The sequence below is a fragment of the Excalfactoria chinensis genome, chromosome Z (assembly GCF_039878825.1).
Source record: "Excalfactoria chinensis isolate bCotChi1 chromosome Z, bCotChi1.hap2, whole genome shotgun sequence".
In the NCBI taxonomy this organism is placed as follows: domain Eukaryota; kingdom Metazoa; phylum Chordata; class Aves; order Galliformes; family Phasianidae; genus Excalfactoria; species Excalfactoria chinensis.
Window position 1 is genome coordinate 2,781,790 of NC_092857.1, and position 24,698 is coordinate 2,806,487.

The window sequence follows — 24,698 nt, forward strand, 5'->3', positions numbered from 1 at the left end:
AGCTATGATATCAACACCAAAGTTGTTATGTTAGTGCATATAAAAGTTTGAAGTCTCTACTCCAAAGGCAGCGTGCTTGTAAATACCAAGCAGAAAGTGAAATTCAAAAAAAAACAGCAGTTTTCCTGTGCTTCTTCACCTCATCCTGGCTACACAGAGCAAACTCAAAGCAAACACACAGCAATAGCATCCAAGGAATAGGTTCAGCCCCCACTCAGTGCTATGAGTTTAGTCCTCTGCAGAGACACCAACTACAGTCAGCTCCAAGATGCAAAGGTCTCTGTGCAAAGGGCAGAAACTGACTATATTGCTTCTCATGCTGTTATGTTTAAAAGTGATTCACATCTCTCTGGACAAACCTGAGAAAATAGAAAGTGCTTAAATTCACATTTCTTTGGTGCATTTTGTTCCCTCTGCTGAGATATTTTTATGTACCAAAAGCACACCTTTACAAGTGCTGATCCTCTTGCTCTTTATGCATATATATATATATGCATAAATATAAATATGTATATATAAAATAAAAACCATCTGAGGTTTAAATTACTCAAACAAGCAAAGCAGAAGTGCTTTCCCTTGCTCTACCCTTCTCTACCAACACCCCCAGTGCCGGATATGCCCCTCCTCCTCCAGCACACAAATGGCCTCACACCAGACAGGAAGGAGGGTAGGTTCCCAATTACACTTTATTTATGGGGCCATGACAGGGAAAGGGCTGGGAAAGGTGGGAGGACAGAAGATGCTGGTTCCTTCACACTGCTCAAAGTTAGGAGCAAAGGTCACACCACCTGCCAGAAAGAAGCTGACATGGAGTGAGCTTTCAGGCACCTGTCAGCCTTCCCTGTGTCCCTGGGTTGTGATCCCACAGTGATACCCTGTTTTGGAGGGAGGACCCTCAGGGCACCCAGTTGTTCCTTATAGTCCATCAATGGAGACAGCTGAGCAGCAGTGGGAGCCTGATGGATGCACCAAGCTGTAGAAGTTGGCACATTAAATTGGAACTGCAGAAGGTAGATCTCCCTCTTGCCATGGCCCTGGGCCAGGCACCTCTGTCTGCCTCAGTTTCTGCTTTCAGGATGGAGAAGACACATACGGGGGGTTCAGAAAACCTTCACTCATCTGTAATGCTCAGTCATGACAGTTGTAGGGCACTGCCTTTAACCTTAAATTATCCACCATCCAACTCCTTTTTCCCTATCTCTGTGGCAATTTATTTTTTCTCACTACTAGGAAAGTAGCAGTATTAACTTTTTTTCTTTTTTCTTTTTTTTTCTTTTTATTTTTATTTCTTCCCTTTTAACGTCAAAATATCAGTGGTGTTACACCTGATGGTAAACTTCCGAGACTCTCAGTTGTCTTTATTTAACCATCAGACCCTCCCTGGTGCTGCCTGCATGACCATCTCCAGCTGGCAGAGCCTAAATCCTCCTTTCTCCTTACCTCACTGTTTAAATTCCTCTTCCACTGGGCTGCTGGCTTTTCCTTGGGAACAAAACACAGCCCCACTAAGCAAACATTTCAATCCATCTGTGTCAGCAGCCGTGAGAAGACTCCTCTTGCTTGCAAAGCCCTCTGTAGTTTTTCCTCAGAACACATTCGACATTTCCTTGTGGCTCTGAAACTAGATGTGTTCTGGTTGCTCTGGCCAATCTTCAGGTTTGTTTACAGAATCCTTATGCTACCTGAGCTCCTTACTGTGGCTGGTCAGTCAGCTGCTACGTGTATTTTAAGGTCATACTTTAGAGTCTCTTTGACACCTGCTACTTGTTTGGGGTTTTTATTTATTTATTTATTTATTTATTTATTTATTTTACCCCTAGTTAAACACTTAGACTGTTCCTGTAACACCTCTTAGCTCTGCAGTACAACTTGAATGATAGGCAATGCATTTGCACTGTTAGCAGCTACGCAGTCTCAGGTACCTCCGTTTTACTCAGAGATTATGCTTAAACTGCAGGCATTATCCAAATAAAGTGACATAGGCCAGGGGCAGGCAGCAAAGCTGCAGGAGAGCAGAAGCAAAGGGGACTGCAAGGGGACCATAAAGCATTTCTACATTTTCTAACCAGGGATTAACATATGGGTTTTAAACAAGGGGTCTCCCTTCCCAGCTGACAGCAGCAGCTGCAGCTTCTGACTCGCTTGCAGAGTGGCAGGGAATCCAATCAAAGAGAAAAGAAGAAAGAGGACAACCCTTCCTTGGGGAGTAGGAAACACAATACAAGCTATTCTAAAACCCCTGCAAACACTGGCTTGGTTTTAGGTCAGGCTCTCCTTCCCCCTTCTGTCCCATCACCCCCCTTCTCTTGGAACAAAGGGAAATTGGTATTTTTTTGAAATTCTTCTGAAAGCCAAACCGGCAGATGGTTCTTTCCATGCCGGGGAGGGAACAAAAAGAAAAACCTGCCAGGATACACATCACCGAGATGTGACAAAGATGGGCATAGTGGATGGCCTCTGACCTGGGGATTACACAGAGGCCTATTAAATCATCTGGCCAAGATGGACTGAGTCGACTTGTATCTCCAGCACACAGCTGCCATACCCCACAGGCTCATGCAGTTTTATTAGCTGAAGTCAGGCCAGATAGACAGAAAAGTGACAGAGTGTTTTTAGACTTCCACCCCACCTTTTCATCACTTTATGGCAATCCCACAAGCCAATGTCTTAGCAGGTGGAAACGAAGTTCAGCAGGCAAATTCACAGTGTATTAGTATAAAGCTTATTTAAGCAGTAATTAGCAGCTGTCTTACTTCCTTGTTTTGCTGCAAAGAGAATCACAACCTGAAACCTTCACAAAGTCATGTGTACATATCACCAATAGGAACTCCTGTACATGGAGAAAGCCAAAGGCAAGTCTCTGTCAGTCACTCTCTCACAATCAAATACTGCAAGTTAAGGACTTGGCTGTCTGTCAGAAGCTGCCTTCCCTTTTCTTTGAAGCCGCCTCTGCCCTTTAAATGACATCAACAGCCACATTCCTATTATTTTCAATAGTGGCCCAAGAGATCAAGGGTTCCTCATCACAAGCACCCAAGTCTGACATCGCCTCTAAACATGAAACATGCCTTTGTTACACACTACGTCTGCCAACCATAACATGGGGAGCAGCAAAGGATATGCTGCCCTCCTGCAGAGCTGCCCCACACCTCACAGATTCCCATGAAGCAAGCTGGCAGTTGCAGTCCCCGAGTGACTAATGGCAGGTCCTGCCCACACCCAGAGTCAGTGACCTAAGGACAGATCGATCCCTCCCATCACACACTTCCTCCTGCAATTGCAATTCTTATAGTCACAGAAGTAAACAAGCTTCCCCACTCATCTCTCCTTCAAGTCAGGACTACAATTACAAGTAATGCAATGGAATTAAGACAAGATGGAGAAAACACTGGAGGGAATTGATCCAAATGATACCATAAGTTACTGAAGAGATGCCATGGAAAGGCTGAGAGGGGATCTAATTGATGCTTGTCAGTATATCCAGTAGGTGGGAGTCAAGTGGGCATGGAGAGGCCATTTACAGCGGTACCCAACAACAGGAGAGAGGGCAATGGGCACAAACTGAACACAGGAAGTTCCAGCTGAATACCAGGAACACTTTCTTTACCGTGAGTGCAACAGAGCACCAACACAGGCTGCCTAGAGAGGTTCTAGGTTCTCTTTCTCTGGAGATATTCAAAACCTGCCTGAACACTTTCCTGTGCAACCTGCTGTGGGGAACACGCTTTAAGAGGGGGATGGACTAGATGATGCCCAGAGGCCTCTTCTAAACCCTATGATTTCTTGAATCTGTAAAAACTAGGAGCCATCTTTGGGAGGAGTCAATAGAGCTCTGGTGAATACAGCATCACCAAACAAACAAGATGTTAATTATCCCATCTAACTCTCACATACATGGGCTATAAGAAGTAAAACACATTGATTCTGAAGCATTAGATTCTTTGGAAGATGCAGCCAAAGAGGTACCTTCACACTCCCAGTTAATACACACTGTTCAGGATACTGATTTGGGGACTGTTCCTACAGCTGAAAAAACATTGGTTGGAAGCAGAAACAAGAGCTAACCAAACCCCTGTTAGCTCTTGCCCACTGTGAAATTGTTTGTCTCACATCTAATATTCTTAGTCTTGACAGTGAGCTTTCAATAAATTATCCACCTGAAAATATAACACTTGAAGTTTAAGCAAAATTACCCAGGCTAGGACATTATTTTAGCATATGCTAGGGTGCAAGAGAGTCTAATGGAAAAATAATAATAATAATAATAATAATTTGGGAATTAGCATTGACTCTGCATCAAAGGTGTGAGGAAACCATTTCCTGCTCCTCCTGGGAAGTGATTGCCAAGCTTGCTAAAGAAGTACTTTTGCCAAAAAGAATCAGGCTGGGAATAAGTGCCATTGACCTACGGTGAAGCAAGAGCAGGATCACTGGTGACAGATCTAAGCATTCACTGCTCAACCCTCTCATCAGGCAGAGCCAAGCAGTCATCAAGGAGGAGAACATGGCCTCTAGGTAGCTGCTGGTGCCACCACATTCCTCCCAAGAGCATTAGGCAAGGGAAAATTACCCACAAACCCCCTTGGGGATGATTCTCATCTTTCAATGTGTGGATCAAGAGCGGATCATACAAAGCTGTGATCATACAAAGCTATGAGGCTGCGAAGCACAGAAATTCCTCAATGAACCACCCAGGTTTATAGTGCTAGAGTTGCTGTAACACCGATGTCAATAAAAGATACCATCTCTCTCTACAAACTTTGCCACCCAGGTGAGACAGAGAGCCATGAGAAACTGATGAGAAGATAAGAAGTCCTCCAGTAAATATTCCTTGTTTGACTCTTACCACATTTTAGTGTTGAGAGACCAGAAGCAACTGTTAAAGAGCATCTACACTGTCTGATTACACACAGGCCCCAAAACCTCAACTTCTCATTTCTGCAAATTCTTCTTTGAAATAAATCTTATTATTAAAATAGTAGCAAAGATGCAAAGAGTTAGTAGTTTTGATACAAGTTCACCAGCATGAGTGAGAAGATGTCATCTGGATTTCAGAAGACATCACTAACATCAGGCCATCATCTTGGATACTTGACTGTGGTATGGTTAAGCAACCGCTGTGTGATGAAGGAGGCTCAAATATTAGCCTGTCCTGTGACAGATTAATTAATCCCATTACTGTATTTCACACACAGCATTAAGAGAAATATGGTTTCATTTCTCCTCCTTTAATTTCTATGGGATTTTTTAGCTACTTGCAGAAGGACAGGCTCTTCTGCTGCTTTCATACAGAGCCCATAACAGCAGATTTTGATTTGCAATAGGAACTTGATGCATCACCCTGAAATGAATCTGATAGAGACACATGTAGCTCTGAAAATACAGCTGCAGTTGAATGTTCATCTTAATTGACCATTTCCTCATCTTCAGCAGCTCTGTCTTCCACAGTGCCTCAGTCCAGGCCACATCTTCAAAACGTAACCTCATTTCAGTCCTGAGATACACTGGACATTCTTCTGTCCCCTTCTGCTAGTCTGTAGCTCCAGGGGAGGAAAAAATTGTTTTAGTTTTGCACAGCACAAGATACTTCCTTACTCAGAAGGAATGCCCTGCTACTGATGCACACATCTCTCCTGAATGAAGACCAGAACCAAAAAATAGTCAAGAAATTGAGATTACACTTTGTGTCCTGTAAAGAAGAAACCAAGTGTCACTGATCTCACTCTCATTAGTGGCCATGGCAAGAAATGGAAAACAATGCTATTATGAAACCACAGCAAACTGGACTGGTACTCAGGGGTCATATATCAAACAGAATCTAAGTTTCAAGAGTTGGAAAAGTCTCAGCACCAAAAAACAATGCATGTTTATTCTGGATATTTTTAGCCTGGTTTCCTAAGGAAACAAGGCCAGTGGGATCGCGCTGTCTTTTTGTGTATGCAAATGGACACATAAGTTCCTGTCCTCACTATATGACCCCCTCCTCAGCATTTTTTGAAGTATTTCAGTCATTTTCAATCACATCTTTTGGGATAGAAATATTCAATATACCATACTCCAAGATGGCTTTGTTCAAATTGTTAGCTGGCCTGAAGGGCTCTCTCAAAGAGTATGACCAGAATGTTCATTCATCATTAGACACCATAGAAGCCGCAGAAAAGGAAAGCGGTTAGAAACTAACTTTCATAACTTTCAGAGCTAATAGAAGAACATCAGAAAGTGAAAAATAAAAGAAAGTACATAAAGTGAAGCCTCTATTTCTATTAAAATGAGATAAGCCTGTCAGGCAGCTTCATTGTTCATGCAGAGAAACGTGAGCAATGAGGAGACCAGCTAGGAATGAGTATGTGAAGGGCTAGACCTAACCTGAGGGTGAATGACTCTGAGTGTGTGTGTGTGTGTGTGTATGTGTTTGAAAGAGAGAGAAAAAGAGACTGAAGATGAAAAAGCTGGAAGTAAATGAGAAAGTATTTGTGGTCAAGCATGCTCAGAAGAAGGAAGGGGAACACTACATGCAGAAGAAGGCACTAGAAGAATGGATATGAATACAGGAAGGCTGGCACTCATGTGCATGCTTGTGTCCAAATGAAGATACAACCAGTATGGAGGCTTGCAGCTTTGGATGGATGTGCCAGTATATGTCATGACTCCAGCACATCTCTTTAAGCCTGGAGGCCATGGTGCTTTCAAAACACAAACAACGTGCACTAACACGGCCAACATTTTATGAGGCTGCTTGGAAAAGCACCATCTAGTCTACAGTGGGGAGCATGGAATTCTATTCCTTCCCCACTAAAGCTGTGAACCATCTCCTCCATCCCCAAACCAGCACGGGGAACATTTTTTGGCACGGTTTGAAGAGAAAGGCACAGCATGAAGGAACAAGGAAATGTCACAGAGGGCCAGTGAAACTTGGCCGTGGGAGGGACTGCTGCAAAACAAAACCGGTCCTTGACACAGACAGCCTCCACAAGCACTGGTCATGTGGCAGCTAATCAAATACAGCAACTCTTCCTCATTTGGCGCTCTGTGTCAGGCAGTAAAAGCCTGCTCAGACTTCCCCACCCCATCCCTTTGCTGTCAGATGCTTGCTTCTTTAAGAAATACAGTTTTTTTGAGAAGGAAGGCAAGGGATGGAAATCAGCTGGCTCAGGTGGAATGTCAAGCTGGAAGAGAAACTGCTCTGTGTGCCTATCACAAGACACCCACAACATGTTGCAAGGCAGACTCTTCTTTAGCAGACTATGGGAAGGAATAGAAATAGTTGGGGTCCAGCCCTCCCCATTCCTCATAGTGAGAGCTGAATCATGTTCTTGTGGGCTTAGCATTCCCCAGCTTACTACATGGGGACCCAAGAAAACTCTGTTCTTAGCCCAGGCACCTCAAGTATCTTCAAGGACTGAGCTGAATCAGAGTGCTTTTCAGCTCACAGTGAAACAGGACTCCTAAATTCTGAAGTTTTTATGAAAATAAAAAGGGTGGGGAGGGGCGTATGCGTGTGTGTGGGAAAGGGAGGGAATGGAAGGGTGGGGGGGGGGGGTTCAAAGAGTTGACTTTATATAACTTTGCACCCCAATGCTTATATAGAAAGGCTGTAAAAATGCCAGGAGCCTTGTGCCTGTTAGAGCAGCTCTGAAGTAGACTCTCACCTGCTCAGAAGCCATTTTTCCCATACCACAAGTAGATTTCCCCACTGTGCTGGGGTTTTTGAGACTACAAGTAAGATCCATATCTCTACTCCATGTGCCCCACTGCCAGCATGCACATCATGAACCTGCCACTAGATTTATTTAGGGCAGCCTCAGGGATTCTGTATGAGTAAGGACCAAGCCAGAAAAGAAACAGCCCTAGACTGAAGGTGATACACGTGCTCTCATCCCTTAGAAAACAAAGAAAAAAAAACCCAAAAACAAGAAAACTGTAAAAGTCAGAGTTTGCCACTTCAAATAGAAGTACAAGGGCATTCTCCTTGCTAATCCTTGGCTTATATACCAAAACCCCATGGCTTGGGGTATTGGTATAAGCACTTGCTGTGCCAATAACACTGAGAGATGACTCAGAAGACAATTCACATGAGGATACCCTTAGCAAAGGGGAATAAGCATGAACTTTCAGCATTTGGATGATCATGCTCACAAGTCACTAGGGAGAGGAGTACAGCACAGTGGTAATTCGGCAAGAAATGCAGATGCACATGAGAACCTGGAGGGAAAGTGCAATGTGCAGTCAATGGTACAAAGAAATGGATGAAAAGGGGGAGTGCAAGTGTTCATGATACTGTGGAAAAAGAGGGGTCCAAAGGGAAAAGCATATGAATGAGCATCCTCACAGAGGGGAGAACTGGAGGAGAAAGCTACCTGTGTGGGGCTAAGGGGAAACAAATACGATGAATGGAATTTCAAGCAAAAATGGGTAGCACTGTGTTTCTCCTGTGGAGAAACAGTATATACCCACAGGCATGCAGGATGGGAAACAGTGCAAAATACTAATAATAACAATAAATAATAAAATAAATAATAATAACAATAAATAATAAAATAAATAATAATAACAAGAATAATCCGAGGACAGAGATTCATCTGACTGCTCACAAGGAAGTTTTACTTCTAGTCAGCTTGCTGGCACTTATTATTCAGAAATGAAGTGCAGCTGCCCACCCCAAGCTCCCCAAAAAAGAAATTCTCTAATAATTAAAAAAGTTAACATCCCTTGAAGCAAGACATTGCATATGATGGAAGCTCCAAGAAAATTTATCAAGCTATGTTTATAGAAAGGAAGGGGGTGGGAAATGAAGTGTTTGCAGACACAAAACTAGACAGGGTAGCAAATGAAGGGAAGGGAGGGGGAAGGAAGTAAAACAAAACCAGGGAACTGCTACTCATCTGGGGCTTGTTAAACACTACGTGACAGGCAGGGAATGCTGATGGATGGCTTCTTTGCATTTGGTGCCACACTTTTAGTGCCTTTCCAAACTGACAACGCTTCCCTTATCTGAGGGAAAAGGCACTCCTAAGGATGCTGGGGGTTCTGGACTTGAACAACTCTGCTGTAGGTGAGAGCACCCAGAGCAGTGGCTCCAAGGCTCACAATCTGCAGACAGGATACATTGACACATCCTTCAGGCTCCTGGCTTTCTTCTTCCCTCCCCCTCCCATCTAGACTGGTGAATGGCTCCATTTCATTGAGTCCAAAGTGGCTACGGCCCAGCCCACCCCATCCTCAGGCACAGAATGGTTGAAATCAGAGCACACACACTTGCATAACATCTCCACGCTTTGCAGTCACTGCACAAGCAGCTGCACCGACAGCCCAAGCTGCAATTCAACCACTGAACAGCCCCAGGAGAGGGGTAGGAAGCAACTTTTGCTCTTATCTTCAAGAGGGGGAAGCTGATGTGAAACTTGGCAAGGACGACGCTTAAAAACCCAAAGTTTTTGAGTTGCAGCCAAGCCTCTAAGCCAGTGGAACAGAGGCTCCCAACTCTGGAGCTCTCCCGCCCTGCTTCAGGGCAAGGGCAACCGCACCCAACACCATCCCCTGCCGGCATCTCTTCCCTCCCATTCACCATCACGTAACATCCCCAGGGCAATAGCTCACATGGAAAAGCAACATGAGGAAAGTATTTAATGTGTGTTTACATCTTTTAATATAGTGTAGCAGCTGGAATCAAAGGTAGAAAAAAACGCACATGAGCAGTGCAGCTCTTCAGAGCCCTCTCATAATCAGCACTGAACCCCAGACCACAGCTTTAGAAATCAGGCTCTGGCCCCTATTGCCTAATTAGCAGAACAGTGCAAAGCTTAGGAGCAGGCATATCTTCTTCCTCCCTAAGTGGCCACTGAACAAATACTATATCCCCTGTTCACAGCCCCTTTTTACATTGCTGGCATTACCAGTCCTTTGTGTACCCACATGCTGTTACTTAAATTACTTCCATGTTTTCATTACTTGCCCTCTGCACTGCGTGTATTCATACCCTTGCAAGAATGCTGAAGTGGTGTTTCAGAAGTACTGGGGACTACTGGAGATGTGGCTGAAATTATTATGCAACAAACCTGAGTGATTCTTCAAGCCCTTGATAAAGCTTGTTCCTCCTTTTAGAGGAAGATAAACTCATTGAATGAGGTGTAGGACATTCCACTCCCAAAACATGAGCATGGCGTTTGCAGTGCAGGTTATGCTCAACTCTCTATCCTTATATACCACACTAGGGGACCCATATAAATATCTCACATCCACGAGTAAGGAAATGAACTCCTATAACAGCACCACATCCATGCTCAAGAAAAATGTATGCACTGGGTCAAACTCTCCTGGCAGAAATTCACAGAGTGACACAGAGTGATACAGTGACACTAATCTACCCCATGAGTTTGGATGCGTTGTTCCCTGCTACCGCTGCCACTATTTGCTTTTCTTGAGTTCACGCTGATTAAAGCAACCTAACCCTGAAGGAGCACATGTGACTGCAAGATCAAAACCACCAGAATCATTTGAATGTGACAAACACACTGAAACCACTACCACAGTTCTCTCTGTTTCTGCAAGTGTCTACAGAAGCCAACTATGTGCTTCTCTCTCCCAGGAAAGCCCGCAGATGGACCATTCAAGTCGCAGCTTGCCACTTCCTCCTATCTCTATCTCCACAGAAAACCCTGTAGCTGCCACAAGACGTGTAGCAGCCATTAGAGCAATCACACTGCCAGCGCTGGAGTCCTTCTCCCATTGATTTTCCACTTGCTTCTCATGCAGTGCCTTTCATCACCCCTCAATGCAAGATGCTCACAGCCAAGATATGATCATCTAACCCACAGGCTAACAGCCAGCTGTGTGTTAAATCCCATCTGGCTCTGGGCATGCAGGAAGCTCACCACCCTGGGGATGTAGGGTGCAGGTCCAAGCATCAAACCCTGCAAGATCACAGCCCTGTGGTCCTCCAGGACTCCGCTGGGGACTCATCTTCGCCAAGTTGCCTCCAGCACGCTTGACCCTAGCTCAGCAGCTGCTGCATGGCAGCCGTTGGGTGTTATGATAATCGATTCGCCGGTGCGACGGGCCTCTCCCCATCTGCTCAGAGCATCCACCTGCTGTGTTTTCTCTATTTTTTTTTTTTTTAATTAAATGGTTGGATTAGGCCAGTTCTTACCCAGAGTGCTTGCAGCCCCATGCACACAGCACAAACCAACTCAGAGCTCACAACAAAAGCTGAATTCAACCATGCTCAGACCACAATCCTCCCCTTTCCAACTCTTATCTTTCTGCAATTATAGTCACCCTGAAGATAACCATGCTGCTTTCTCTCTCCTTCTCTCTCCCCCCCCCCCCCTCCCCCTTCTGATTTCATTGCAGTTTGCTTCATTTATTTAACCTTTCTGAATGGCCGGATGGAAGAATGAACTTGTCTTCCATACTTATCTAACTGGGAAATAAAGGTCCAATTTCTAAACACTTTCTCTACAACCCATGTAAGATAGGCAGTGGTTAACAAGTCTTCTCTTCCTACCTGACCATGAAGGGATTGTTTGTGACACCCACACTGTCTCTGAGCATATTCTCACACACGCGCTGTTCCCTCTCAATATGCAGGAAAACCCATAACTAATGTATTATTGAACCAAAACTCTTCTCTGCTTTTTTTCCATGAACAAGGAGTATGCCATTTACCAGTGTACAAAGAAAAAGTCCTCTTGCTTTTCCCCTGACAATTTGAGCTTCTAAGAGAAGTACTCTCAGAGAGCAATGTTAATCTCCTTGGGATCTACCCAGTGTCAATGGGAAATGCTTCTGCTTCAGAAAATGATTTTGAGCTGTCAACAGACTCAGCCTGTGAAGGATACTGTCTCCTGATAGGACAAATGGCAAATAGCCTACTCCAGCCTTAAAGTAGCCCATTGTACACATGAGGTGCAGAAGAGGTGGCAACCTGTATACAGCAAGGGATCAAAGCTCATGGAGTAGCAGGACCAAACCAACTCCTAAGCTTTAAGCAGGTGGAAACCTATATCTTACGTGAGCTTGTCCAGATACTCATAAGTCTTTCATTAAACCTGGAGCACTGCCTGAACTCATCACAGTGCCCAAATGTTCCTAAAGATATAGGGCAAATTATTTGTGTTGTGATTAAGCCTCAACCTGACCAAGGTTCCTTGGACTCTCAGGACAAAAACACTCCAACATCCACAATAACATAAGCAGTCACAAGGGGTCATTCCCCCAGTGCTGTTTAAAGCAGCTTTTAAAAGAGACTTAATTCAGGTAAGTGTGAGACACATCACTGAAAATTAAGCCAACTAGAAAAAGAACATTCCTGGAAACAACTAATATACAGCAATATTTTTCTTTCCTTATGCCCAGTTGAGTAAATTATTTTTTAAAAAATAACCATACCAAAATTTCTCTCCAGAAGGATATTTCAAGAAGATTGGGCTTATAATTAAGGTATTTTCTGAAGCATAACTATAGTGGTGCTAGCACACTACTGTAATCAAGAATAATGGAGCTGTTTGCCTGGTATACATTAATGGATTCAATTGTTCTTTGTGCATGTACCTGTATTTTAAAAATGGAGTCAAAAGCTTTAACTGCCAAGAGGCTCCACATATTTGTGCTTAGACACAAAGAAACCAAGAAGTGGGCTCCACCATTTATCGCTCATATAGCAATTAATCTTAAATCTCAATTACACACACAAGTAACAGAGGCACAGCTGAACATCTGATCCTTTCCCACTAGGTTTAGCTGAAGGATAGCTCAAGATCAGCACACAGCAATGTAGGATGAGACCTGTGTTGCATTGCGTTCTTCACAAACGAGCAGGACTTTGCAAATGGTCTGAAGGTTATGCCATGGACACAAGTGCCACAAGTTTCACCTCACCCTAAAACTCTATTTTCATAACTATCTCTGATTCAAGGGGAGATACAGAAAAGCATAGGACTTACCTTCTTTTTGGAGTGTCCTCTGTCCTCTTCTTTTGCCGCTTTGCTATTTTTCCCAGCTCTGGAAAGCTTCTGCTCCCCGGACTGCTTGATGGTGATTTTGATTTCTGGTGGGCAAATATAGTTCTCCAAGTTCTTTGGGGGCTTCTTAGCTCTCTTGGTCGTCTGGATCTTTAGTTTCAAACTCCCCTCTGTGAAGTTTGCCTCTTTGATGGAAAACTCCTGTTCCTCCAGCCCATCTCCTGCCACCCACTTCTCGCTGTCTGCATTGGAAGTGGAATCCACATCTCTCCCAGAACCCATCTCATCCTCTTCTTCAGGCTCCATACGCTCTCCGCTCACTGGGATCCCCTTCCCCGAGCCAGCCGTCGGCAGCACTGTCTCCCCTGTGCAGCTGGAGGCAGATGGTGGTTTGGCAGAGGACACAGAGGTTGGCAGAAAATCCGCCTCACCTCCCCTTTGCCGGGAGCAACCCAAAGACTCCCTGGGCTCCATAGCAGGACCGTGACACACTGGAGTTTTATAAGAGGGAAGGGCAGTGCGGGAGGGGATGGGGAGAGAAAGGGCAGGTACGATCCCAAGGAATGAATGGTAACTGTCTGCCAAAGTCAACGTCTCAATGGCCCAGAGGCTGCAAGTAGCTCAGAAGAGATCAGGTCTGCCACTGTTGAAAGAAAGGAGAGAGAAAAGGAAGTTAACACACACACGTGTTGAATCCAAGTGTGGAAATGACTGAAACATGTCACAGTTAGTCTTCCCCTGTGATATCTGAGTAGCCTTCCATGACACAAAGTGGGAACCAAGGATAGCTGGCATATCTGAGATCCAGATCTAGTACCATAGAGCAGCCAAGCCAAGGAATCATAGCCACATGAATTTCTGAACTGATGAAAATGGATATTGAAAAGTAAATGAAAAGGAACATGTAAACGCAACCTCACTCAACTCAGGACTTGGGACAGAAGTGACGGAGAAATCAGCTCTTATTCTAAGATGCTCCTCATCAATGACTTTTAAAATAGATGGAAAAAAAAAAAAAAAAGGAAAATAAGGTTAAACATTTACCCATTTACCTCAGATTAAACAATAACTCAGTGATCAGACCACAGAAAACACCATATCCCTATGAAAGAGACAAGAGAACACCTAACCCCCTGTTTCCACACTGCAGGTCAGAGAGATGCGCCTGGCTTCTGGCTGTACTGTGAGATGCTCCAGTTTGAATGAATTACTTGATATTTTCTGGGCCAGGCACACACTGTCTGGAGGCTGAGATGTTCCCTGAGACTCTGCACAGGAGGAGGATAGACCTGGATCATTTTTAAAGCATGACCTAGATGTTGAGGGCAATGGAGGAAAGATGAAGTCAGTGTCTCCCAGATCTGCCAGTATGCTCTCGGTTACCAGTGCTCTGCAGAAAATGCTTGAGCCCCCTGAAGCAACAACTGTGCTCTCATGTCCTTGAAATGTGAGCTTTGATTAAGGCATCAGACAGAGCCTCTCAAAATGAAAGCACTCAACTTGGCCACTGTTGGTGGGAGAAGCTGCGAGTACTCAGCCGAGGCAGAAGACGCATCACCCATACATGCAAACTAAGCCAAATACCAAATACTTTGTTAAGGAAAAAACAACTACAAAACAAAAACAAGAGAGAAAGAAAGATACGCAAAATGTCCTTAAAGGCGTGAAAAGTTTTTTGTACTTTCTTTGTCTAATATCAAGCAAATAACCTCCACCTCTGAGGCCACCACACAAAGCCATTTTAGATTTTCATCTTCATTAGGAGCCAAACGTGTCTGAGAGAAATAAACATATTTACATATATTTTTCTACTGTAGTACCCCAAAACGGCTCCCTGATGGATCAGAGGAATATCCCTTTTGAAGCAAGGAGAAGCACAGAAGGCACTGTCAGAAGTAAGGGCTGGCAGCACAGACCTACCTTTACAGCAGCAACTCCCTACTAGATGAGCACTACCGCACTGCCAAACCACACCCCTTGACCAACTACAAGCAGGATCTGAGAACAGTCGGGGGTTTCTCAGGCAATTCTTAGAAGGAATAAATTGTAACAAACAGACAAAAAATAAAATAAAATAAATAGCTACCTGTCATGAAATCATAACTCCACTATGGATGTGGGCCCTTTTGCTTAAAATCATAACTCACCCAGAAAAATCACATGTCTTTGTGCCACTAACTTGTTCTTTGTTTTGTTTTTTATAAATGCCTTGCATAAGCTTAAAGTTCAGGAAGAAGTACTAAAAAGCACCTTTCCTTAAGTTACATAGTTATATTTCCATCAGAGTATGGCCATAGGTCGCTTGTCCAGCCCTAGCATATATGGTTTGTAATGGAAAGTCCGAAGTACCTTACAGCCCTGTGAAGTCATTGGGTGGCCTCCACCCATATCCCAGCAGACACAAATTCAAATAAACTTCCCATAAATAGCACGAGCTGACAGAACAAGCAGAAAAGAAAGTGGAAAAAAAAATAAAAAATACAACAAAACAGGTGTCATGGAACCTGAACTGCTATCTAACTTAGGAAAACATTCTGAAGCTCAGAGTAGATAGAAGTACCTTACTACAACAACACACATACACAAAATAAACAAATAAATAAAAATAAAGCTTATGCTTAAAGCTGTGTAGAACTTCTGGCAATATGGAGAAGGTTCATTTCCCACATTTGCTGCTGTGCTGGTCTTACTGAAGATGATCTTGAAGAACTAACAGGCCCAGCCTCACACATATACCCTGACTCACTCTATAGTCAGCAAGTCTCTCCTTTTCACCACCAATGAAACAAGTATAATGCTTACCTCATTCAAATCTATTGTAGGGTGGATTAGTTAATGCCCTTACATTGTTTTGAACCCGAGTGTTTACCATGTGGTACTCACTAATTACTAACGCAATTAGTACATTAAATCCTCCCAGCTGAAAGGAGCTGCTCCACCTAATTGACTGACCTTGCACCTTGCCTCTCCTTTCTGCCTATGGAGATGATGGAAGCCAGAGTTACCTTCCTCTTATAATCAGTCCAATAAAAATAAATAAAAAAGAAAAAAAAAAAAAGAAAAAGGCCGTCCTATTTATCTGCCATTTCACATTGTTAATCTCCTTGGAGAAGGACACAGTGTACACACACTTCTGTGCTGCAACACAAACACAAGGTGGTAAAAGCTGAGCGGTGCAGCATTCCAGGGAGTTACTGCTCTGGTATGCACGCATGTACAATGGGCACTCTGTGCTGGTCTCCGCCCACAGACTTTTAACCTCTCTCAATGCTGGTTTAAAAAAAAAAAAAAAAAAAAAAAAAAGCAGGTTTCTCACAGAGAGCATCTGCCCCAGCAGGCAAGGCAGCAGGATGCAGCCACCACACCCTCAGAAAACAAAAGCATGAAGAAAGAACCAAAGGCTGTGATGGGACAAACAGCTCTTTTGGGACCTTATGTTGAGTGACACCTGAAACATAACTCCGTACTCTGAGCTGGGAAGGGTCTTTCAGGTTTGGAATCACTAGAGAGTGTTTTATGGAGGATTCATAGAAAGCCATGTTTCTGCCCCAGATTTCAGCCTCAAGCTCTGGATCATTTTGCCCATTCCTTATCCCATTCCAGATGTGCATCTTAGGGTCAGTGGAAAAAAAGCAACAGATGAATAAAGGCATTGCATTGTGCCGATGTGAGATGGGTTTGTGCCAAAGCCAACTTTAAAATCCTACTTTAAAATATTGGCCTTCTGTCACGCTGAGAGTTGGCAGGTGATGATATCACCAAACCCACAGGTAGCAACCCTGCACTCAAACGCCATGCAGAATTAACTGGGTCATTGTTTTAGGTATCTCCTTACTCTCATTCAGGGTTAATAGTTAAATGACTCGGGTGCAGGGACATTATACTTGTCTTTCTTGTTTAGGCAGGCTACAAGTGCTTGGACTAATTAGGAAACCTCACTTCAGACTTCTGAACAAGTAACCTCCTGGGTGAAGTCCTGACCTCTCCTTTCTTCAGTTTGGGGCACACTGCAGCTCTGCAGGAACCACTCAGCTCTGGGTTTTCATCAGCAGGAGCAATAGTTTCTTCCTGGCGACTCTCCCAAAAAACATGGGGGTCTGAGCTTCAGAACTGAAGTTCAAGTCAAAATCAAGTTGAATCTTGAAGAAAAGACTTTAAAAATCAAGCTCCCAAATTGTTTCTGCTAAGTCCCTGGGAAAACCTCAGGTTCCGGTTCAACTCTTATCTTCTGGACTTCTCTCTCTTATTTGTGTCTGTGTGTTTGTATCAACCTGACTTTGGGCTGGCCTGCAAGCAAGAGCACTAAAGGGAAGACAGGAATCAGTTCTTCTGCATTAGTTGGCAATATACAGACCTGGTAAACCAAGGAAGATGCTGATTTTCCAAGAGATTCCTAGCTTTATTTTAAATAGCAAAGATATGAGGGCTGCTGAGGCTTCTAAGTACTTACCCACACTGCCCTGCCAGGCACATAAGCATCAATTCCTGTTCAATAAGCATCTACAGAGGCATTTTACCATCCAAATTAAGCTCCCAGAGGAAAGTGTTACCACTAGCGAGTTTCCTGTAGTCAAGTTAAATTTCAGGAGGATAATTCACAGGTGAATGACAACAAATTTCACAGAAGCTGGCATTAGCTCTTAATTAGGGAGCAATTCACACTTCCTCTGATAAGTACTGAGAAATAATCAAATGCTCAACCTGGCTGCTCACATGTCTCTCATCAGCACCTCTGGGCACCTCACCTCAGACATTCTCCTAGAGGCAAAGGCCTGAAGGAGAAGACCTCCCTTTGGGTCATGTAGGTGCTGGCCATTAAGGCCTCCAATACTCTATCTTTTCCTGCCTCGGGCAACAGCTCACACTTGCAAGGATTTAGGTATCAGGGCTGTTAAGTGATTAAAATGAAAATTTGCTAAGGACAAAAACAAAGGTGAAAGTAGGAAGTTGGAGCTTGAAATGCACCTGTTTGAGACACTCCAAAAATGAAAGCAGGCATAATGCTTGGCACAGCTTTTACCTGGTGCCCAGAAACAATTGCATTTGTAGCAAGCAAACAGAAGCACAGAGGTACCACTGCTTAGGCAAACACAGGCAAGCTGGGTTCAGCTGCCCAATGTTTGTGCTGCTTCTCTCTCTGGTCTGCTTAAATACAGGGAGCACCAGCAGAGAGCTTGGAGCAGTTTTAAGAGATGTTGCCCAAATCCCATTGTACACTAATCTCAGGCATGACTGTAGCTACAGAGCTTGCTTTTGTTTTACCCATAGAGTCCAAAATGCCTTGAGAAGGTAATGAAATATATCCATATGCCTACATATAAGAGGTATGGGCAAGGAGAAACTGAGGCACAAGTCTGAGAGCATTGTGCTGAAAGTGAAATGGCGTTCACATCCACCAAATCCCACATCCATCCTGTTGCCTTTGGGTCTCACATTCTCTCATGCAACAGACAGTTATGAAATCCCTAATCCCTGCAAAATACCAGGAATCCTGGAAGCCTCCTTATGCTCCATCTTTTTAAAACCATTCACCACAAAGCACTGGAGACTATGCAGCAATATTTAATTATGACGTATCACCTTTCACTCCAAAGACTCCTGGGTTGCTTCCTCGATTATATATGCCACCGCTGAAACACAGCTGACTCTGAGGCAGAAGCCACTGGACAACCCACATTTCACTCAAGGGAAAGTTTTGGTCAGAAACCTGCTTTTATGAGAAGTGTCAGTGAAACTTCAGACTCCATCATGGGGCATAAAAAAAGCCAGTGGGCTGATATGAAGCAAGCTGCACTGAACTCAGCTAACCCACTCTGAGAATACAAAAAGAGGCCTAAGCTATTTCATCATTTTTGCTTTGAGAAAAGGACTATGAAGTTCAGGCACGGTACTGTGACCACAGTGGCTATGGTGTCAGGTCCATGCACTGCCAGATGAGCCAGCAGCACAGATCTGGTGCAGACAATACACAAGTGCACAGCAAATTTGTGCAGCAGAATGAGTTTATGCCAGATTGGTATCATGCACCAGCAGTGTATTTAATCTGCTTCTCAGAACCCTGGGGCTAGATTTATCATGCCTTTGAACCTTGGCTTTATCTTCTTCCTGCGCTCATGATACTTTGAACGAGCAACCCATCTTTGGAAGGGAGCTGGAAAAATGAGTTTGACAGCTATTTTCCATCCATGCTATACATCCCACAGAAAACACTATTTCACCTAACGTGTCAGTCTGTACAGAAGTGATGCTGAAAGACTTCCCCCTTCAAGTAAAACCAATGGATGTCAGGTCTTAATAAGGAATGGGAAATGGTTTGGAGATGTTCAAGTCCCAATGGAGCACTGCTCTGTGCATCCTGCCCTTGCAGATCCTTCCATGTAGTGGACTGGGCCATCACCAATTTTTCTGCCAATTTCAGACAGTCCATGCTTGCCTGATGTATTTGTTAGTCTATTATCTCCAGTCTTGAGCAAATCAAGCTCTTCCCTGCATGACAATTTCAGGTACGCTGCTAAAGCTCACGTCTGTAAGATACACCTGGATATAGGCAAGCATCAAATACACGTGGGTATATATCAGATAGTGTAAGGTCCTCAATTGATATGACTAATTGTAAACAGAATGACCATATGTGAAGGCCTGTAATCCACAGATTATCTGTAAAGCTAACTAGCTAACCAGGGCATGTGATTCATTAATACGATGGAATGGTGCACATGTGGTTACAGAGGAGAAAGGCGATGGCTCTTCATGCATTCCTCTGCCCTTCCCTGCTTTCCATGTTGCCCATTACTTTTGCTCCTGCCTTTTCACCTCTGCCTCTGATTTTGCGTGGGTTTTGTGAGAACTGTTTCTGGAAGGGAAGGGTGCTAACTGTCTCGGGTGTGTTCTATGCACAGGAAAATAAAGGGCAAGGATTAATGGCAGTTACAAGAAAAACAACAGAAATGTTTCCATTGGATTGCCTTGAGTCTAAGAGCTATCAGCTCTCTGCAACTCAACCAACGTGACTGAGGAGAGATGACTGATGGCTCTGTCTTGGCATGCCCAAACCTGGCAGAAAGAGATGAGAAGAGCCACACTGGTGGAGAAAAAAGACAACCTGAAGATCTCACATAACCAGACAAGGCTGCAATAATCTCCCATAAAATAAAGAGTCAAAAATAAATGAGATACAACGTATATTCCTAACTATGGAGGCATGTAAGTGTGCACATTACACATATGCATCTGTCTTCTCAACACTGAGACATTAAGAGTAGATTATAGAATCATATTTGACTCCGTAATTAGATTTGAGAGTCCATAATTAGATCAGATAGTCACCTTTCTGTGTAAGTAACTAACTATCATACAGCACTGAAGGAAGGGCCAACTGAATAATTAAACGACTGATATGGCCATAAATCACGAAGTCCATAAAAACAATACTGCCCAAGATACAGCTGTGGCAACAGCTAGTGTAGCAAAACATCCATATGTGATAGGAGGGGAGGTGCCCATCGTGTTGCCCAAGGACTTTTACAAGCTCCTGCCTGAGATCTGAGCCAAAATTCTGTAAATCCATTCACTCACAACACAGAGATATGCCTTGGTGCAGGGCAAGGAAGTATAACCATCAGACCTGTAAACACCTTCTGCTTCTGCTGAACTCAAAAGGACCAGCCTCATCCCACATGTGCTCTCTGAGGCAAACACTGCTGTGTGATTCCTCTACAATTGGTCTCGACTCACTGGATTTACACCTCTGAATCAAGGTGTTCAATCCCAATGACAACAAGAGATCGTATGCCATTTTTACTCATCATCCTCAAGAAGATTAGTCCTCTGAGACACTAAAAAGCAGAATGAGGTGCCAGCTGTGATCCAAATCATAAAAATACAGAGAGCAAAGCCAGGAGATTTGTCTACATGGGGTCACCACTAGGTTGCTGAGCTTCCAGATCAAACATCATCACTGATGGTGTGATGTATGCCCCAGGGAAACTTCTGAGTTAATGCAGCAGACTACCCTGAACACTCTGCTGGGTGCAGCAGTGTGTGTCATGAGAAGAACAGAACTTAATTCCATTAATAACAGCGATAAAATTTGTTGGGGGACTTCAGATGCTTACTCCATTCTACCCAGATCTTGCCAAGTACACCATTCTGGAGGTAGTGGAAGTCACTCTAAGCTAAAATGGAAAGTTTTATGGGTATTCAGGGAAAGCATACTGGCACAGAGACCAGCCACAGAAAGCAAAAGCCGGTACAGTTCCATCATCTGTGTTACCAAACTTTCCTAGATTGCCTCTGCTCTTGGAAAGCTGCCATCAGAGTCAGTAGCCTCCTTCTAACACCATCATGGTACGGCAGTAATCTCTCCTCCCTCTGATCAAACATTTCCCTTTGTGCTCTGAAATGTGCCTGAAACAATTTATCTGTATAAATCATTAACGAAAGCTTTGTTTTTGTTTATTGCAACTGCCACAGGACTCATCCTTTCTCCTGTTCTACTTTTTCTCCCCCTTCCATTATTTCATTTTCACTTGCGTGAGTGCCAAAATACACCAGCTTTCCTTTCCTTTGAGAAATAATAATAATAACAATAACACAAAGATATAAGTAAAATAAAACTATGCATCTGATAGGGAATGCAGCAGGTCTTGATGCAGCGTCCATTCTTCAGTGACTGCACAAAAAGGACCATGAAGGCTTCAGACCAGGATCTATCTTATGCTTAGTCTAGAGGATGTACGAGCAGCACATCCCACGCCATCCAGCGTTCTGCATGCCTCAAATGAGGCTCATGAATAAGGAAGGTTGAATTTTATTCATGGGCAATTGCACTGTGGATTTCTGTGTTGAGTGAGCAGTGATATCTTGGTGCTGATTGTGCTGTATAATGCATGAGAGATGCTCCAAAACTAATACCTCCTATTTTATTATGTTGGTCTGCAGTGCCAGAGGCAGATGGTGGTATGGAGGTAGAGGCTGAATTTTCCCACCAATATTCCATTACATTTTATCAGTGTGTGACAGATGGCAGCAGAAGGGCAGTTTGGCAAAATGGCACCTGACACGGAAGTGCGTATGAAGCAGAGGTTTGAAACTGCATTCCTCCATGTAGAACACTCACTGATGCTAGATGAACATTTATGGTGACCAAAGAGTGGATGTGAGTACAGTGAGGTGGTGGGTAGTGCATTCAGCAGTGTGGGCAGTGCCAGTAGCTCACCTTTACTGGTGTGGAATTTTACAGATGTGACATGCAAGCTTTTATTCACTGTTGTGGAAATGGAGAGCTAATGGTGGTGGCTATGCTGAAAAATAATGTTTTGTAGCTGAGAGCTTCCTCTACGAAATAGCATTATTTTATTCTGTATCTGTTGAGGTTTCCAAGGAAATAAATAGGAGGCATTACTTTCAGAGCAACGGATGTACTAAGAACTCCCAGCATCAGGAGGGGACTGTGGGAAAACACAGTTTATGCAGGGCATGCAAGGAGAGCAGTAATTTGGGATACTTAGAGGAAGGCACTTCCTGTGTCTTGCAGAACATCTCACTCCTTCGAGGAAGGAGAGGGTGTCTGAGACAGGAAGAAGAAAAATTCCCTCAGAGCCTCATGGTCTGAAGGAGGCCAGAACAGAGGAGGACACAAGTGGACATGGCTGGGTGTGCACAAGAGCAAAAAGCAGCCCAACATTCCAAGACAAAAGGGATAAACATTAGACAGGAGTGTGCTGGTTGGAGGAACCAAGGACAACCAGCATCTGCTGTGGGTAAAGGAAAGGAAAAGCTCCATCTGCAATGGGCCTGAGGAGGAAGTAGTCACAGAAGTGCTGAGAGAAGTTGAGTCAGAGGGGAGATAAGAGCCTGCTGAGTACCTGCATGCCCCAAAGGCCTCTCTGGCTGAACTAATTCATGGAGCTGTTTATGAGACATAGCATGCATCTTACTGCCTCCAAGGAGGCAAAAATTAATGACACAAATCACTGTTCAAGCAGGGTCAGGTCTTTGTCTTGTTATTCCTTTGTAACTTCACTGGAAGATATTAAAGATCAGTATAGGGTCAATATTTGAGGGAACTCCTGGCCAGCACACTCCTGGGTGCTCTCTGTGCTCCTAATATGAGTAAGGCAGATGTTGGACTTGGAGTCTCAGATAAGTCAAGAGACCTGTGAACTGAGACATCCCTCCTGTTGTATTCCTCAGCTAGGGGCTGATGCATGTTTGAATGAAGCTCCAGTCCCCACTTGGAGACACAATGCAGCTTATTGTTATTTTGATTATTAAGGAATATATATATTTTGCTAGAGGTTCTACTTCAGAGCTCTGGGAGATCTGCTCACTAAGTGAAGCCTTAGAAAGAATATTTAGTCCTGAAAGGTGGCATGTTCTAAGAGCAGATCACAGAATCACAGAATTATCAAGGTTGGAAAAGACCTAAAAGATCATCCAGTCCAACCATCACCAATACTTCCCAGCTAAATCATATTCCTCAACACAACATCCAAATATTTCTTGAACACCCCCATGGTTGGTGACTCCACCACCTCCCTGGGCAGTGCATTCCAGTGCCTGACTACCCTTTCCAAGAAGTAATGTGTCTTCAGCTCCCACAAAAGGAAGGAGGAGCAGAATCTATTCTTCTGTGACTACTTCACATGACATGGAAATGGGATCTAATGTAAATCAGCACCTATGGCAAATTACGCTTATAACACTTATCCAGCAGGATTTGTAGGAATGGTTCCATGCTGTTAAGGCCAACAGACTAAGAGATCTTGATTGACTTTAGTATGCCCACAATGACACTTTTAAGTTGTCATAGCTTCAGATGATGTGACCTTTGTTGGTTGTATTTTTTTTGTTCCCCTCACTCACCAAAAGAAGACAGGGGCCTTCAACAAGCCCTGTGTTTACAACCATTTATCAGATCAAAGTCTAGCAGGTTAGAATGTTGCCCTATTTAAAAGCATATTGTTAGAATAATTTAAAAGAGAGAAGTTTTTCCCCTTCTACCCCCACTCTTACTTTTTTTTTTTTTTTTTTTTCTTTTCTGAATAAATTGGAAAATAAAAGGAACAACTGACAGCTGGAGGGAATTTATTCAACCTTTCAGGAAGAAAATTGCCATCAAGCAAAGAGAAAACATGACATTTTTCAACCCATTAGGTGAAGGTTTATAGAAGTTACAAGGATGTGAATATATGGGTTAATATTTTAAACTGTTTTGCAACCTTAGGAATAATGGGCATGTATAATAATACTTTGCCCAGATCCCTGTTATAATACTTTGCATGTATACAATCCTGTTCAAACACTTACTAAACTCCCCTAGTTAAGCTTCACATCTCTGATCCCTTCTGAAAAAAAATATGAACAGAAGAACTCAGCTGAGAATTATTCCTCTGTATAGAATTCAATTGAATCTGCACTATAGAGCTCCATAGGAAGGTTTTAGGGAAAGAAAGAAAGGGGAAAAAATAAAATAATAATAATTAAAAAGAAAAAAAAAAAGGGGGTGGGGGGGGAGGGGAAGAAAAAACTACAGGAAGGATTTCCTTGTCTAGCAAAGTAATAAGATTTCAGAGGAATTTCAGTGGAAACCCCACTGCATTCTCCTAGACCAAAACTTTAGCAAGACTCAAGGAGAGGTGGGAATGGATCAAAGCACCACTCCAGAATATGCTGGGTCTGGAAACACATGGGGAAGTTAGGCCAGTGTCCAAGTCTTAGAAATCACATCAGTAGGAT

The 24,698-nt window shown here is 43.5% G+C and overlaps 1 protein-coding gene across 3 annotated transcripts in view; it reads right to left on the minus strand.

The window, feature by feature from the left end:
- The window catches only part of SETBP1 (SET binding protein 1), a 267,984-nt gene that overhangs the window by 237,282 nt on the left and 6,004 nt on the right, over positions 1 to 24,698 (minus strand). Inside the window, exons 1-2 of one of the 3 annotated variants that reach the window (XM_072359106.1) lie at positions 15,520 to 15,634; positions 12,942 to 13,602 (exon numbers count right to left, since the gene is read on the minus strand). In XM_072359106.1, the coding sequence (XP_072215207.1) occupies positions 12,942 to 13,433 (492 nt within the window). In that variant the 5' untranslated portion in view covers positions 13,434 to 13,602; positions 15,520 to 15,634. Of the gene's footprint in view, positions 1 to 12,941; positions 13,603 to 15,308; positions 15,381 to 15,519; positions 15,635 to 24,698 lie in introns of those variants that run through there. The other 2 variants (XM_072359105.1, XM_072359104.1) reach the window with 2 other exon arrangements.